The sequence below is a fragment of the Ceratotherium simum genome, chromosome 1 (assembly GCF_057802395.1).
Source record: "Ceratotherium simum simum isolate JZ-2026a chromosome 1, ASM5780239v1, whole genome shotgun sequence".
In the NCBI taxonomy this organism is placed as follows: domain Eukaryota; kingdom Metazoa; phylum Chordata; class Mammalia; order Perissodactyla; family Rhinocerotidae; genus Ceratotherium; species Ceratotherium simum.
The window spans coordinates 54788870-54807123 of record NC_141900.1 but is presented as its reverse complement, the minus strand read 5'-3'; the positions used below and the strand labels follow the sequence as shown (position 1 = coordinate 54807123).

General features: G+C 40.0%; 1 protein-coding gene across 1 annotated transcript in view; it reads right to left on the bottom strand.

Annotated features, from left to right (window-relative positions):
• The window catches only part of DNAH11 (dynein axonemal heavy chain 11), a 313801-nt gene that overhangs the window by 139511 nt on the left and 156036 nt on the right, over positions 1-18254 (bottom strand). Inside the window, exons 43-46 of the mRNA XM_087428734.1 lie at positions 15220-15370; positions 11949-12080; positions 6404-6577; positions 2491-2695 (exon numbers count right to left, since the gene is read on the bottom strand). Coding sequence (XP_087284860.1) covers positions 2491-2695; positions 6404-6577; positions 11949-12080; positions 15220-15370 — 662 coding nt within the window. The remainder of the gene's footprint in view (positions 1-2490; positions 2696-6403; positions 6578-11948; positions 12081-15219; positions 15371-18254) is intronic.

Below are 18254 nucleotides of genomic sequence, written 5' to 3'. Positions count from 1 at the left end.
AGAGCCTGGTCTCTCAGTCCTTCTCTATTATCCTTGCAGTAGAGTCTGGGGACCACTCAAGAGTCTCCCACCCCTCTCCTCTTGGGCCATTGCAGTGCAGAAGTACAAGAGGATACTGTGTGTAGATGTTATCCTGTATATACATAAAGTTAACATTTCTTCATGTGCCTATCTGACTTTGTGTCAATATGTTTGAGAGAAAATCATGAGTGTAGAAAGTCCTGAACAGCATGTACCTGAGATGTAATGTCTTATCACTTGTCAACTCTCCAAATGGACTATAAATAGCTTGAGGATGAGAAATTATATCATGTTCTTTGCTGTATTCCTGATGACAACCACAACAAATAAGTAATTTGTTAAATGAACAAATGAATGAATGAACAAAGTAGCATATAATGAATAGTCTAACAAACTCCTCTTCCAAGCAGCAGACGTACATTTCCAGACGCTTGCTGAACATCAGTTCCTATCAGCCTGGATATTTCCAGATGCTTGCTGAACATGAGTTCCTATCAGCCTGGATATTTCCAGATGCTTGCTGAACATCGGTTCCTACTAGCCTGGATATAGCACCTGGATATTCAGTCAACACCAAATATGCCTGTTCCCAAACTCAGTTTAACCGCCCTCTTCTCCACTCACAACCCACCTCTTCCTTGTTGCCTTCTGTGCTCCTGTTTATGGGATTAACACTCTCCCAATGAGCCAAATGCAAAGCCTGAATGTAACCTTTTTCTCCTGGTCCCCAATCTCCCCAACCACAGCCTGTAAATGGTACCTCATGTCTCTTCCTTTTCGCCTCTCCCTCTATAACTGTAGTCCAGGGCAACATTACATTCAGCTAGTACACTAGTCAGGGGGACTGTGCTCCCCACCTCTGATCTCTCCTCCCAAAGTATAACTTGCATCTTGTCAGTTCCTTGCTCCCCATCAATGGCTCACCATTTCCTACCAAATGCAATATGTTCTCTTCAGCTGGCATGGCAGCTCTCTCTACAGTTACAGTGACCAATCATCCCAGGTTGCCTGGGACTATCCCAGTTTTAGCACTGAAAGCCCCATATCCCCAAAATCCCCCCAGTTTTTGGCAAACTAGACAGTTGGGCCCTCTATCTACAATATAACTCCAACCCACCACTCCAGCCTTTTCTCTATCTTCTATCCAATCACTACACTTCAGTCAACTTAGAGACTCAATTCATTGACTGTGTCCTACAATTTTCTCTCTTTCATGTCTCTGCTTAAGCTGATCCTTCTATCCTAAATCCTCTTCTTGCTCACAAACGACCCCATCTCAAAGGTTTGATATCCTAACATTCTTTAGAGTACACTGGCTCTTTCTATTCCTCATGCTAATAGTCAATCTCTGAATCTTATGCAAGCCTGTATCCCTTCCAGGAATTGGCAAGATGAACTCATATCACAGTCAAATACTTTGTTCTAACTATTGAATTGTAGCCCAAATCTTCCATTTACAAGTGATAAAATGATCCCTTCTTCTGTGTCTGTGAATTAAAAATATGTACTGTACACAGTGTCTGGGAAAAAGTAAATAATATATATTTGCTAGAGAAATGAACGAAATACTTTTGAGTCAGCTTTTCAACTGTTCCATTCACAAAGATGAGGAAAACAAACTGAATTAGGAAAGAGATTACAGAAAAATCACTCTTGGCTGAGTTAATGATGTCAGTGAGGAAGAAGATTTATTATTAATATCCACTGATATAGCTAAGAAAACAGCAACAACACACACCTGTTCATTCACACACACAACACAGAAACCACATTCAGGGCAACTCAACAGGTTTAATAAACTACTGGACAACAGGGAGTTTCACTGCCTTTCCACACGACATAACCCTGTTACTCTGCTGGACAGGGTGACAGACCTACCAATATCAGCTCTTTATACTATTGTTCCGCTACTTTGCACGTCTACTTTGTGTGCCCTTCCTAACTCAGAATGTCCAAAACATGTGTGGTTCTTTTGATTACATTGATACATTTATTCAACAGTTTAAAATTATTCTTATAGTTCTTCTAAGATTTAATTAACAGCTCACGGCCTGTCATTTCATTGATACAGTTTGAATGAATTTCTCCTAACTTGATCCCTTACTTGAGTATCCCTTACTTGAGCAAGAGTATACCCACTCTTGCTTGGGTATACACTGATATGGCTAGTGCTCCATGAAATTGATTAAAGGTAACCAAACGGTTTAGAGGTAAAGTAAGGGACATCATTGATGTAAATTCTTGCTGTTCTAAAGAGTAATAACCAAACAAAGCCATAAGTAATATAAAAAGCCAAACCATACTATTTAAACAAAGTATATTTACCCAGAATGATGGTAAGTAAAAATTCATCTGAGGCCTAAGCAAAATGTCTAAGCCTAGAGAAACTGATCATGTCTTTGGGCTGCATGTCCCGCCCTTGACGGTCTCTGATCTTGTTTCTGAAATATAAACAGGAGGAACACCTACTTTGCAGAGCTGCAGACGTTGTGTAGTAGTTGAAAGGCACCCGGGACACTGTGTAATCCTCAGAGAGACTTGCCAGTGTGTCGCCTACGAAGACTGTTTTTCCCACTCCAGCATTTCCTACTAGCATTAGCGGCTGTCCTTTCTCAAGCAACAACTCTACGAAATATCTAAGACGAGTTGTCTCTGAGGTGTGAACCAGAACTCTCTGTGGGGAAAAGATGGAATAAGAGAAAGGTCAGAGAGAGAGGCATTCCAAAATTTTATATCTGAACCAACATAGTCACTTTAGAATTGAGACCCAAAGAATTCTTAATTCAAGCTAACATCCAGTGGGAGAGATCCCACCTAATTTTCAGTCTTGAATTGTGAGAGTTCAGACATCACAGCTTGAGGACAGCAATTGGGTAGTGCCATCCAAGTGCAATAGCATTAGCAACTGATTTATCTTTTCCAAATTAAATACTAGTACCCAAAGCTTTCGATCACAGAATACCTACACTCTGCCCAACCTTGTGTTAGGCATACAAGGGAATCCTTACTCTATTATGTTTGTATTACATTGTAATACGTTTGTATTAGGTTTAAGAAACCATCCACCCCTCTTTAGGAGCTGACAAAACATTTGAAAAACCAGGCCACATATAAATGACACCTGGAAGCATCGCTTTTGCTGGGTAAGATTAAGTGGCAAAATGATTAGGCACATTTCACACCAAGGAAGCTCAGTGTGGGGACAGACCATAAAGAATTTGAGGTGGCTTATAGGAATACAATAAAATGAAGACTACAACTAAATAAAAAATCAGACTCAGGGAACACAGGCTAATGTATAAGATCAGGAGAAGGGGTAGCAGATGTAGACATGCAGCAAAGAGAATCCTGCACAGTAATTAAGAGAGAGTTGACAATTCCTTGGTGGTCAAATTAAAAAGAGTATAAAAATTTACTTGCAGGATTCATATTGTTCATAAGAAAAACACATAAATTCTATAATGGATAGAGTTCCTCCTTACTTGGTTAGTATATACTGAACACAACTGAGTATTTTATAGATCATTCAGGATCATGTTCACGATTATGAACATTTACTCTAAACTTCGTTTTAATTCAATGATACTCTCAGGGCTCATCGAAAGGCACAGATTGTTCTGCGCTACATTAAACAGTCCTAGATGACATTTTTTTTTTAGCTAGAGTTGTATTTTATATTTTTTCCCCTTTCTTGCTGTTAGTTGTCATCATTTGCTTTTTAATTTGGCTATTAGCTCTTCTCTCCACATATTAATACCAACAGTTAACACCTGAGAGCTGAGTACGTGACAGGTACTGTGCTAAGCACTTTATATGCTTTATGTAACATGACACTCATAATAAATCTATGAGGAGAGTTTTGTTATTATTTTCATTTCAGAGATGATGAAATTAAAGCTTTAGAGAACGTTAATAACTTTACCAAGGTCACAACAAACTAACAAGTGGTGGTACCCGGATTCAAACCCAAGTCTGTCGAGAGCCTGAGCCCTGTCTCACCTACCACACAGAACATGCTTCGGAGCACAGACTGTAGACACATTACCTCATCTCTCGGTATCTCTATTTTTCCATACATAAAAAGGTTCATAACAGTCCATGCCTCAGAAAGTTGTTCCAAGGATTAATCAATCTATGTAAAGCACATAGAAAAGAGCCTGACATACAGTAATGTAATATTAGTATCGGCTATTATTACTCATTCAGTATGGTTCTCTTCCAGTATGTTCAGAGGCTACGAAATAACCACATTTGGTACAACTGTGTGTAAAGTAAGACTACAAAGTCCTGATAGTTTCCCTATTGAATAAAAGATATCATTGATCTGGTGAATCAACCTTGTGATATCAGTCTTTAGTCTTTGGTTAATTATGGATTCTCAGCTTTCAACCAGCTAGATTATATTGTTAGGTAGGTGAAGCCTAGGTAAGCTGAGCAAAAAACAGAGATTTCAAAATATATAAAGCCGATGGAGCAGACATTGTTGGTTGCCCCCCAACACCTTTTTCCCCTTCTTCCTTCCCCGTCAGAGATCCCACTTTGCTCAAGTCTTCACGCCTCTTCCATACAGCCATATGCTTCAGAGGAAGCTCAACTCGGCTCCTATAGTAGGGTAATGATTTCAAAGCCAATTATGGTAACCCCATTACCCTGGCCCGAGACTAGGAGAGGGGTGGCGTGTGACTCCTGGAGAATTAGATGCAGGAGGTGGTCTGCTCTGGGCCCTCTGAGAAAAGTTTCCTTACTCTTAATAAAAAGATCTGAGAAAGTCTCCTTTCCCTCTGAAGGTAACTCCTGGGGCCAATGGAGCCATCTTGAGACCAGGAGGGATATCAGTCTTAAAATTAAGCCAACGTTAAGAAGAGTAGAGCAGAGAGATGGGAAGATCTGAATCCTTGAGGATATCACCAAGTCACAGAATTAATCAGTCTTGGGGCCATCCTACCTCTGAATTTCTTGTTTGTGAACTAAGTTTCTTCACGGTTAGGTGTTACGGGTTGAACAGTGTTTTCCCAAAATTTGTATGGTGAAGTCCTAACCCTCAGTACTCAGAATGTGACTGTATTTGGAAAGAGGGTCTTTAAAGGGGTGATTAAGTTAAAATGAGGCCGTTAGGGTGGACCCTAACCTAACCTGACTGACATCCTTATAAGAAGAGGAAATTTGGACACACTTGGAGACAGTGTCCAGGGATGTATGTACACAGAGGAAAGACCACGTGAGGACACAGCAAGAGGTGGCCATCTGCAAGCCAAGGAGAGAGGTCTTAGGAGAAACCAAACCTGCGGACACCTCAATCTTGAACTGCCAGCCTCCAGAAATGTGAGAAAATAAATTTCCGATGTTTAAGCCACCCAGTCTGTGCTATTTTGTTATGGCAGCCCTAGCATACTAATACAAACAGAGTAGGCCCCTAATCCAATGACTGGTGTCCTTATAAAAAGGCAAATTTGAATACAGAGACACACACACAGGGAAAATGACATGTGAAGCTTGCCAGCAAACCACCAGAAACTAGGAGAGAGGCGTGGAACAGATTCTTCCTTACAACCCTCAGAAGGAATCAATCCTGCTGATTTTGAACTTCTAGCTCCCAGCACCATGAGCCAATATATTTCTGTCATTTAAGCCACCTAGTTTGTGGTACTTTGTTACAGCATCTCTAGGAAACTAACACATTGGGTTTTCTCTTATTTGACACTAGCTGCCTAATTAACGCTGTAGAATCACCTACATTCTATTCATATAGCACTACTTGAAATAATAAGCTCCAAAATGAATCAGAATGACATAATTTTCAGAAAGAAAAATAACAAAAAGGAAAAAAGATTGAGGCAGAATAAGATGACTACGCAATAACTTGACATAAGAGAAACGTAGAAGAATAATCTATGAAGAGAAACAGTTAAAAAGAGAGAGATTCATTTAGATGTGTCAGCTGCCATGTGAATTTGAAACACGCGTTGAGGAGATGAAACGTATTCATTTTAAGGCTGGGGGCGGTTAAGGGAAAGAAGTTCCGTGTGCAAAGTGCTGTCTAAGAAATTTTCAAGGTCAGCAATAAGAATCACTGAACTCACAGAAATATGCCTCTAATTTTTAATGAAACAGAGGTTCTAGGAAAATATTTTAAAAGCTGTTATCACAGAATTAAGTTGAAATTAAAAAAAAAAAAAGAGTTTGCAGAAATATAATAGCCATCTCACTAATTGTTCCTATAACCTAGATTCTTCTCTCCCAGGAAATGGGTGACATGCTGGCAATACTTTATCCATCAGACAGGATGGGTCTTTAAAGGGTGAGGCCCTAGCTCAAAAACAAACAAAAAAGGGCTCAAGCCAGCACAGGAGGGCTTGAAAAGTACTGTGTTCCACACACCTACCTGCAGAGGTGCATCTGGGTCCATAGTAAATCTGGGGATTTTATCAGCCCAAGGCAAAAATTTCTTAGTTTTGTGGTCCAGATAATAATCAAAGACTGTTCCCTGGGATGGAAACTTCACTGCTCTCATCTCTTTATGCCACCACCGGCTGAAGTCCGCTTGATGACCAGAAAGCTAAGGAGAACAAGAGAAATCCTTATTGCAGACTCAAAGGTAACTTTGAACACGTACACATCCCTCCAAATCCTGCTGAACACACAGTGTTTGCAGTGTAGAGTCATAATTATAAATGGGATCGAGTAACTGACCCAAGAAAAATAAATAACTAGAAGTAAGTTATAATGAATGATAATATCAGAGAAGCAGAAAGCTATAATTGCCATCTATCCATCAGGTACATATTTTCTGGAATAATTATTAACTTAAAAAGCAAGGTAAGGTTAGGTAAACCTCAGATTACCCCTGTGTTACTCAATTTAACAATGAGCTATGATGCTAGGTACCATAAGACAGTAGTTATCAAACATTGCTATTGATTTCTACCAATAATTGCATCAATTTATGATAAATTGAGAAAAATAAGAACAAAGGAATACTTTAAAAATTGGTAACATTATTAAATTGGTAACATTATTTGATTTAAATATTGTCCTATATTTCAGCAAAAGGTCCTTTTTGGACCTTTTGGTGTTAAAATATCCTCTCCTTTATAAAATTATGGTGATAAATGGTCATTTTAAAAATAAATTCCCTTATTTAGAAAAGTAAACAGTTGGTAACCCTATTTTATTCCTTAAAACCATTATTGAAACTTTGTTGATCTTTGAAGTTCTAAATCTGGGAACCCCTGCCATGATGGACGGAGAGAGGAAGAAAGGCATGGACTTGGTTTTCTAGCAGGGCACAACTGAGTGGCCTAGCTGGAAACTCCATGGAGACAAACTCCTGTCCTCCAGAGAGGATTATAGTGGTCGGGAACAGGCTCTCCTGCTAGAAGGTGCTTGTTTTTATATGATGATAGATGCTGCTGGATTAGGGTTTGGAAAATAGAGAAGGGAAAATGGCAACTGTGTACTAGCAACGAACAAACCCTTCTATAAACCCTTCTACATCCACGGGATGACCTGGCCTAGTGACTCCTACATCCTCTGGATGACCTCACCTACTAACTTCTATATCCACAGGATGACCTGGCATAGTGACTCCTACATCCACAGGATGATCTGGCCTACTGACTTCTACATCCAGAGGATGACTTGGCCTACTAACTTCTGTATCCACAAGATAACCTGGCATAGTGACTCCTACATCCACAGGATGACCTGGCATAGGGAGTTTTAGTGAACTCTAAAAACACTGTGTGTGTCCACTGCGTTCAGCAATTTCATACTTATGTACGACCTCAACTCCCATTTTTTTCCAGAGCAATTCTTAAATCTGCTTTCCCTTTGGTGTCCTCATGTTCTTGGACTATAGCCCACTTTTTGTACTAGGCTGATTACACATCTATTCATGATACAAACAAGATGGCTGCAGGATAGGAGAGTGTGATCAGGGCTGAGAGGGGTGATCAGTCATAGCAGGGAGAGCTTGCCCTACCATCTTTCAAACAAGCTGAGTTCATACTCCTATATACCACCATTCATGAGTTAATGAGTGTAGGCTCATTTAAGTTTTATTCAGATTGGTGGCATGAGATATTTTATCACCCTACAAAAACTGGTCTTAAGTCGGGTTAGTTCAGAAAGTAGTACTTATCTGATACCATTCTCTGTAGGCAGAATACGTATGACTTGTACTTTACATCAAAATTGGCTTCACTTAACCACTACATCAGCAAAATGATTTCGGTGACAAATCTTTGATTCATTAATCCATTCAACTAAAATTCATTGGTTCTATAATGGGGAAGAAAACAAACAGGGTGTCTGCCCTCCCAGAGTTTACGGGGAGGAGAGAGGGGAGAGAGGAGGAAGTATGGTGGAACCAGGGTTTCCACACGGTGGAAGCCAATAAATGTAGGAATAAAGAGACGCCTTGAAAGTAAACTTTGCTATAAGTGAGAGTAACAAGGGTAAATCTATCTTAACTGGATGTTCAGGGAAGCCATCGTTGAGAACAGACACAGACTAGGGAGAGGACCATTCCAGGAAGCAGGAAGAGGTGAGCATGTGCAAAGATCTTGTGGTATGAAAGAACCTGTTGTGTTCAAGAAACCGGCCAGTGCAGCTGGTGGGGTGGGAGGGGAGGGAATGAGGAAGAAGAATTAGTAAGAGAGCAGTGGGGGCAGATCCAGAGGTCTTGTAAGGAGTACTAAAATTTTTAATCTTATCTTAAAAGCAATAGGAATTCATTCAAGTGTTTTAAATTCTGGAGTATATCATTTAATTCAGTTTACATTAAAAAAAATCACTCTGGCTGCTGAGTAGATAATGGATTATGGGGCAAGTACAGAAGCAGAAAGACTAGCAAGGAGGTTACTTCAGAAGCCAAGTGAGAAATGATAATGGCAGTTCAAGGGAGCTCAGAGAGAGCTGACGTGAGACCTATTTTGGAAGTTGTTAGCAATGGCCTGGGTTAAGAACACAGGTCTTGAGTTAGTCTACTGCATTTGAACCTGGCTCAGACATTAGTTGGCTGTGTGTCCTCAAGCAGGCTACCTTATTAAGCAGGCTAACTTATTTAAGTTTCAGTTCCTTTTCTATAAATGAAAAAGGAGGATAGTTGTACCTATACATATAGGTTTTATTTTTTGAAGATTCAGTGAGATAGCCAACTGAAAGCCGTAAGGGGGCCGGCCTGGTCGCGTAGTGGTTGGGTTTGTGCACTCTGCTTTGGTGGCCCAGGGTTTGCAGGTTCCGATCCCTGGTGTGGACCTACACATCGCTTATCAAGCCACGCTGTGGCAGGCATCCCACTTATCAAGTAGAGGAAGATGGGCACGGATGTTAGCCCAGGGCCAATCTTCCTCAGCAAAAAGAGGAAGATTGGCAACAGATGTTAGCTCAGGGCTAATCTTCCTCATACACACACACACACACACACACACACACACACACACACAAAAGCCCTAAGCATGTTCTCCAACGTATAGTAGGCACTCAAATTTGTTGACCTGATAAATGGCTATCCTAAGAATATTTCTTGTGTCTGCTTCATTCATGTTTCAAACTTCATAGCCTCTCTTTTGAATTCTTGGTAGTTAGAGCCCTTTTGAAAATTTAAAGATGATGTTGACTATTAATTAGGGAGAGAGTGCCTGGGAAAGGAAGCGAACATTGTGACGCCCAGCTTCTGGCTTGAATATCTGGTTGGAAGGCTGCCATGTTTGGAAATTGGAAAGATGAAAAGAGGATCAGCTGGGAGGAAGGTGAGGCCTTATGATCAGCAGCAGAAAGATCTCAGCTGTCAACATCATACTCATGCGATTTTACATGGTTTGACAGTCCTAGAAAAGGAAAAATCGTGTGGAGAACACTGAAAAAAAATCAAAGCATGGGAGGTTGGCAAGAGGGGGAGATTCTACATGTGGCCTCCATGAAGTAGAAATCCACACATGCTGTAAATTTTGCCTTTGAGAAAAACCACATGAAGTCACTCAACACCGATTCTTGACTCTCACTCAAAGCAACATAGGCTATTATTCTTTAGAAAGCACTTAGAGATTACAGAAGGAAATGTTGCTTCTGAGAAGGATCCAGTAAGATCTAGGAGGCCAAGTGAGTGACAGGTTTATTTACAGATATTATTTATGGTAACCTAGTGACAAGTAGAAGAACTGGCCCACAGGTTATAGCAACCGTGTATTTCAGGATCTACAGCAAGTAAACCAGCGGAAATACGGGTCACTCTTGGCTGTGATGCCTTCCCATTTAAACTCCCTATTTACATCTGGAAACATTCAGGGAAGCCTGGAAGACATGTGCCATCTATTTCTAATGCAAAGATTCAGGGCTATCCCTAGGAGCACTACGACCATGAGAGCTCCTGAGGTACCATGGAAGGCGTGGCCTTAGAAGACGTACACAGGTGGGAACCCTGACGTTGTCATTTCCTATCAGTGTAACCATGGTCTAGTTACTTTGCCTCTCTGCACTTTACTTTATCTGCACAATGAAGATACCTTGAAGAATTATTGTAAAGATTACATGTGTAACCTTTGTAAAGATTATTACATGTGTAATTATTACATGTAAAAATTATGTGTAATTATTGTAAAGATTACATGTGTATTTACATGTGTAATTACAGTGATTACCACTATATATAGAGGTGCATAGTGATTACACGTGCAAACTTCTAAAGTTGAAAAACTCTCACTTTGCACTTTGGCAAGTTAAGCAGGTGGTGTGTATGTGTTGTGTGTGTGTGTGTGTGTGAGTATGAGTGTATGTGTATGGGCATACTTATGCAAGTTCTTGTCTCAAGTGTTTGCCCAAAAGAAATGAGAAGCCACACATGGCCTATGCTAGGAATGCTGTGCCGGCATGATAGCCTCACTTTACGCTGAAGGAAAGACCAGTGGAAAGGAACTAGCCTGGGGTTGACTATGGTTCACGAAGGATTACCCTGGGAATCATGTGCGAGACTGATTAGAGACAGGGAAACCAATTTGCAGGTTATTGTGTGCTATGAACTGACTGTGTCCCCCTAAAATTCATATGTTGAAGCCCTAATCCCCAATATGATGGCATTTGGAGGTGGCGTCTTTGGGAGGTAATTATGTTTAGATGAGGTCATGAGGACTGGGCACTCATGATGGGATTGGTGCCTTTATAAGAAGAGACACCAGAAGCTTTTTATCTTTCTCTCTCTGCCGTGTGAGGACACAGTGAAAAGGCAGCTGTCTGCAAGCCAGGAAGAGGGTCCTCGCCAGAACTTGACCATGCTGCACCCTGACCTCAGACTTCTATCCTCCAGAACTGAGAAAAAGTAAATGTCTATTGTTTAAGCCACCCTGTGTATGGTACTTTGTTATGGCAGCCTGAGCTAAGCCACTCTGATAGCCCAGGACGATCTAAAGATGATACACTCCTGAATTAAGGCTGTAGAGATGGAGAAGGGGGGACAGACTTGACAGCTATTTTGTAAGTGAAAGCATCTGACGACCATTGGATGTAGAAATAAGGAAGGATGATGTCTCCCAGGTTTAACTAGAGCAACTGGGAGGAATGTGAATATCACTGAGGAGAAGAATTAAGAGGAAGAGCAAATTTGGGGGTTAGGGCAGATGAGGGGCTCTGCCTCAGGCACATTGAGAATGACTTGCCTGTGGTACAGCACGCGGCTGGCACTGCTCCAGAGGCAGGTGCAAACATAGAACCTCGAGCTCAGAAGAGAGATCTGGTGGAAGGCTATGGATTTGGCTTGTCAGCCAAGGTTAGAACTGTCAGCTGGATGAGCTTGCCTGAACAATGTACAGGCTTAGGCGAGAACAGGGCAAGTAGCATAGATTTATGGTAACATGAAAGAAAAATAGTGATCACATTATTGTAATATTCCTTCCCAAAATAAAACTGTTTCTATAAACTATTTCTAAACATACCTGGTCTTGTAGCAGAGTGCCTCCAAATGCCCAGATACAAGCAAAGACAAAATAGACTTCATAAACTTCTTTGGGGCTGTCAGAAGGTACATTTTCAGGAGTCAACAAGCATTCCAGAAGAGCACAAATAGTCTAAATAAAAAGAAGTAGCCATTCATTTAGGGCAATATTTTTTTGTGTGAGGAAGATCAGCCCTGAGCTAACATCCATGCCAATCTTTTTTTTTTTTTTTTTGGCTGAGGAGGACTGGCCCTGGGCTAACATCCGTGCCCATCTTCCTCCACTTTATAGGGAATGCTGCCTCAGCATGGCCTGACAAGCGGTGCATCAGTGCGCAACCAGGATCTGAACCCCGGGCCGCCAGCAGTGGAGCGTGCGCACTTAAACGCTATGTCACGGGGCCGGCCCCACACGGCAACATTTGTTTAAGAATGGGGTAATTTCACAAGACTTCTTAACAAATCCATTTTATCTTTAAGAGATTATATAATTTTTCCCAACTCTGTGATTTGCTACATCAGCAGAGACAAAAATTCCTGCCTCGGGTTTCTAAGTCAATGATGAAAAACCTTTGCCACTTTTCACAAACTGATCTTCTAGGTAATAACAAACTATTAAAAAAACTAATATCTTAAATTATCCAATTAATAATCACTATGACAAACAAAAATACATATAAGCAAAAAGAAAAAATAATGGAGATATATCTATGCTCTTTTTTATAGTCATATTACACATAGCTTTCTATAGCCCACATTCTCACTTTCCTCACCAGTAAGTGTTGCCTGACAACATCATTGTGAATAGATGCATAAGATTCCACTGGATAGAAAAGTGTTCATTTACTACTTCCCTCTTGTTGGACATTTAGATAACCCGCTTTCCCCATGGTACCTCAGGATCTCTCACTGGCAGTCATTTTTCCCACCTGTTATCATAAATTTAGAAAGTCAGACCGGCAGCCTTAGCCTGTGTCATTTTTTTGGACACTAGACTAAATTTAACCTTGGAAGAAACGCTGTTCAGGAACTTGTTCTTCATACCCTCCAGGTGAAGCAGTAATGTGCTCTGTTGGTCCAAAACATACCCCATGTTCAGGGCAATCAGGTCACGTTGAGGGGAACAGGGCTACTGAAGGCCTTTCCCATGAGAAATAATAACCAGTAATGAACGTGTTTTTGAGCTAGTTCTCTAAGGCATAAAAATAGTTGTCATTAATTAGTCTTGTCACAGACCCTCAAAACTCAGGATGCCCTTCCCCCAGCTTTTGGAGGCAGCGATAGGCTTTTATCACTCTCATCTACACAGCAACGCAGCTACAGCAAAGCAAGTCAGGATCCTGTGTGCACCTTTCCTTCTCGGCCATGAAAGATGGGGAAAAACCATGGCAACGTGGAAAATGCGTGCTGGGAATAATTTGAAAATGTTTTTAATTTAAATAGGTGAGCACCTGTTATCTTGTTCTTTCTTCTCTCTTGATTTCTATTAATTTATATTGTGCCAATTTAAAATAACCTTCTAATAGAATAAAATTCACTAATTTGTTATCAAGAAAAATAATGTGCAACTGAGGCTTTGCTATTTCTAAGTAGCATCCATGTTGGTCTAAGGAACTGGTAAAACCAAAATGAAAAAGACTGAAAGTTCTCAGTGTGACATTATCCACCGATTTGAACACTCATATAATTTTTCTATTTCCTCTCCAACAAAGTATTGGAAAAACAGTTTGAGCTCTGTGTCAGCAATTACTAAAATCATACTTTGTGTGTGTGTCTGTGTGTCAAGGGCGGACTTTCAATAAAATTAGATTTTGATGTATATTCTGAAAGAGTTAATATACCTTACTAAACGTAAGCAAAGAAGTTTCATACATTGGAAAACATAGTGCATTAATTTCTTCAATTAGCCATTTTAAGCTATTCTCTTTTATACTCATTTTTGTCTACAATTTTGTCCTTGTAAGTAATCACAGAAAAGAGACTCCTCTATAAAACGACAGCTAAAAAGGAGCTAAGGAGAAAATGCCATTTCTGAATACTACAAAAGAAGGAAGTGACAGCAAAAGTCATATTAATTCCTACTGACCTATTTTCACACTATTCTTGAATGAAAAAGTTCACACCACAGAGAATCACACAAATACACAAGTCAACTTGAGAAAGAACACGATCATGCTTTTTGCAAGTATTACACCAGAGGAAGTCTAATTAGGCTAACCACATAATTAATTCATTATGAATAAATTCAGACCTGCTTTCAGAAATAAATTATACCTCAGATAATTACTGTTGAAGACTATCGTTTACTTAATTGGTGTGTGAATTATCCAAAAACCTGAACTTTCTCTTCTTATTATGCTTGTGACTATTTCTAACTTAGCTTCAAACAAATTTGGTAACGTAGTAACTTAATGGCAACAAAGTACTTAGAAACGAATTTTGCTTCTATAGAAAAAAAATGCTTCTAACTGTAAACTCTTTGTCAAGTTGTGTACTTGTAAAGGCTGGGGATACTTTTTTCTTCCTGCTGAGATTAAGATCACAACCTTCATTTCTGTGTGCTGTAAATTATTTTCATTTGCTTCCATAACAATGTATCATATATACCCTTCACTCTTACCAGCTGTCTCACAATGAGGATCAGAAAAAATTTATCCCTGAAATGTTATGAACTCTCTATCTGGACTGACCTGACTTCAGGAATATTTTGGGGAGGGGGAGAAAAGAAAGGGAGGAGAGAGTGGAGGTCTGTGGTGGCGCCTATGTGGTAGAGTTCATAGGTTTTCTCTCACTCACTGGCCAGCATCTGTAATTGCACGGATTTATGGTGTTCAGAACACATACTCTGGGCCCTTTATTAGGAGACAGAAAAATAAATAAGGCTGTTACAACTTCGTTCTTTTTAGTCTATTCAAATATACTTAGGAGGAACACAATGATTCAGTAAACACATACTTGCCCTACTATGTGCTAGAAATGATATAAATCTCTGGAGATAATAAAAATGAATAAAATGTGGCTTCAGTCCTCTAGTTCACAATCTTGTGAAGGAAACAGATCACAAACCCGAATGATAGTGGAATGTGATAGATGTGTGAGAGAAGTTTGCAAAAGGCACTGGAGAACATGGGGGCTAGGAGAGGAGGGTCAGAGCTACCCAACAACTCCAGGAACCTTTCTACCTTCTGCTCAAACAAAAACCTCTGTTGTCTTGATGGAACCACACTACTGCCTCAGGACTAGAACGTTCAACTGTGGAACCGAAGACAAACCTGCACCAGGCTGTTCTCTGGAATCGAAGTGATGGTTTTAAAGCTTGTTCTCAGCTTATCCAAGCACGCAGGAACATATTTATCAAAAAGAATTGTTAAATTGGCCTTTTCTGATTGATGCCGCCTTCTGTCTATCCAACTGGCCACATACCTGAAAAGGAACATAGAAAAGCTTTTACTGAACACTAGGCTTGAAAAACAGAATTTCACCAACTCAAAAGCTTCCCCCTTTGACACAGCTTGGCGCAACACTTCAGGGACATGTTTAGTGAGTTCATTCTATTTCTCTAACTGCAAATATTTTTAAATGATCCTTTAAAACTTGTTTTAATGGCCATTTTTACCTTAATGAAAAAAATGTAAAAGAAACTCCCAATAGCTCTTAGAAGCCAAACATAATAGAATATAAGTAGGCCATTACTGAGCACTTATAAGGAAGTACGGTTTGTCATTTCCTAGAGGACTAAAACCATTTTCATAGGGTTGGCCTTATTTCTGAAACAGCTTGGGATTTTTCCTGATTAATCTTGGTATCAATTATTTAGCAATGAGAAATCAGTTATAAACAAAAAGGTGAAAATTCCATAGGAACTATTTCAAAGTCCCTCCTTTTCCACTGAACTGAATGTAACTCTGATAGCTGATAATATGTTTCCAATAAACGGCTCTGAAATGGTATCTCATGCTTGGGTACATATGTGTTAATCTGAAGCTTCTAAAATGTTGTAAATTTCAATACATTACTATCACTAACATATTAATAAAATAATAATTATCAATAAAATAAAACATGACTTTGCACCCACAGTAGTCTCTGGGGAGAAACTGTATGATGTTAAATGAAAAATAATTGCTCAAGAAGTTCTCATCAAATCAGAAGCAGTGATAATAAACACATTTAGCTGCCAGCAGAGAAGCAGTGCGACCAGACCAATTACAATGATACCTTGCTTTAAGCAAATCAGATTTCACATTTTTAATATCAGAAGAAATTTAGGCAAGATGATCATCTTATAAAAGGCTCCCTTTGATTTTCACAAGGCTTCACAATAGGGTTTTATTAAACATTCAACTACCTTTACACTATTGTTAGATTTATAAAATATCAACTGTCAAAACTTTTTCAGGTCCAAGAGGAATGGTTTTCCATTGAAGTGCAGTTGCATGATGGCAACTTGAGAGGACATCTCCGTGTGGTGGTGACACTGGGCACCATGAAACAATGGAAAACAGGTGTTAGCTACAGGGGATGAAGGCATGAAGGCCACACCTACCGCCCCCCCCCCCCCGTACTTGTTTTACTGCACATCAGCTGCCAGAAGTGGAATCTTAGTGTCCAGAGCCTATTGTAGGGAAAAAAAAGAGGATTGCTTAGGGAGATAGAATTCTAAAGTCAGACTGCCTGGATCTGTATCGCAGCTCCATCATTTTTAACTCTGTTACCTTGGGCAAGTTGCTTAACCTCTCTGTGCCTCAAGTTTCTTCTCTGTCAATGGAGATGATAATAACACAGACTTCCTAGGGTTGTTTGAGGATTAAATGAGTTCTCATGTATAAAGTGCTTAGATTAATATCTGACATGTAACAAATTCTCAGTAAATGTTACTCATTAGCACAGAGTTGGTAGAATTGGGAGAACTAGGTTCAGATCCTGGCTCTGCCTCTGTGCATCTCCTAAAAGCAGTCATGTCCTGTAGGGTAGAAGAGTTGGCAGCCAGTGCTCTGATGGGTATAACAAATTCTACCCCCACCCCCAGGTCTTTGATCTCTGTGGGAGCAGAAGGCTATGCAGAGATAACTAGGAGCCATAACCTCAACACAGCCCCGAAGGGGGAAGTGGCTTTGCATTTAGGGGGCAGGTAATAGCTACTTCATTGACCCACGTCGGCAGTAGCCAAAGTCTCAAAGAGAAAACCTACTAGGCCCACAAGCAAATGATGCTATTGTACAAATTGCCTCCACAAGTAAGGAAGTGAGTTCAGCCAAACCAGGAGGCACGGTAAGAGCTGATCCTGTCCATTAAAAAAAAGGCCCCAAAATGACTTCTGCTAGGAGTCAACCACACCGTATAGTATAAGGAGTTAAAAAGTCTACTTTGTTAAATATGGACAGTTTAAAATTTCATGTATAAATTACTGCTAAATTTTCATAGTTTGGAATAAAAATAGACATTAAAAGACAGCAAATTTAGAAGGAGAGACGATTATCTTCAGCAATGGCAAAAACATGAAGATACAGATCTGTATTTGTTGGCAATTCTTTCCACTTTACTTCATAAAAAAGTTCCTTATGATTTTTAAAAGATGCTATAGAGTTGGACATGACCAAATGGAACATACTGCTATGATATGACATACAATTGAAAACCACACACTAAAATGGCATATTTATTCCTTCCCTACATAAGAGATCACCTGCATTGGAGCCCCTGCCACAGGAAATAGCTACGTTATGGTGCCTTATTGCATCATCTTAATGCCAATATCTAGGTCACTATCAGAGAATCTTGGGCTCTTCGGCATTTGCAAACGTGTTCCACATAATCAGCTATGATGCTCTTCCCTTCTCCAGAAGTGCTACAGGTGAATCACATGAAGTCTAAAACCCTGTAGCTTGAATCTATCTAGGTAGCCAATGTTTTCAGGCTTCTGAAAGCCTGAAAGTTTAAGGCTTCTGAAAGCTTTCTTATTTATTACTCAACAGTCTGGGGTTGGAATCCCGTCATGTACACAGCAGGAATTCATCAGTGCTCTCTATAATTTGTCCCTCACGCAAGCTTCAGGTTCTCTATCATTCACGGTGGCCTGGAAAAATGGCAGAAGGTAGAAGGACACACTGACTAGCAGTGTATGTTGATGATTTCTGAATCTGTACATTCACAAATATATACAGTATCCAAAGATGAAAGGATGAGACTGCAGGGCTAGAAGACAACATGCTCATCCAATGCTGGTGGGAGAATTAGTGAGACAAAGCCAAAAGAATATTTTAAGCTGAAGTAACAGAGGAAAAAGTACCATCTAAAGTTTTGGCTA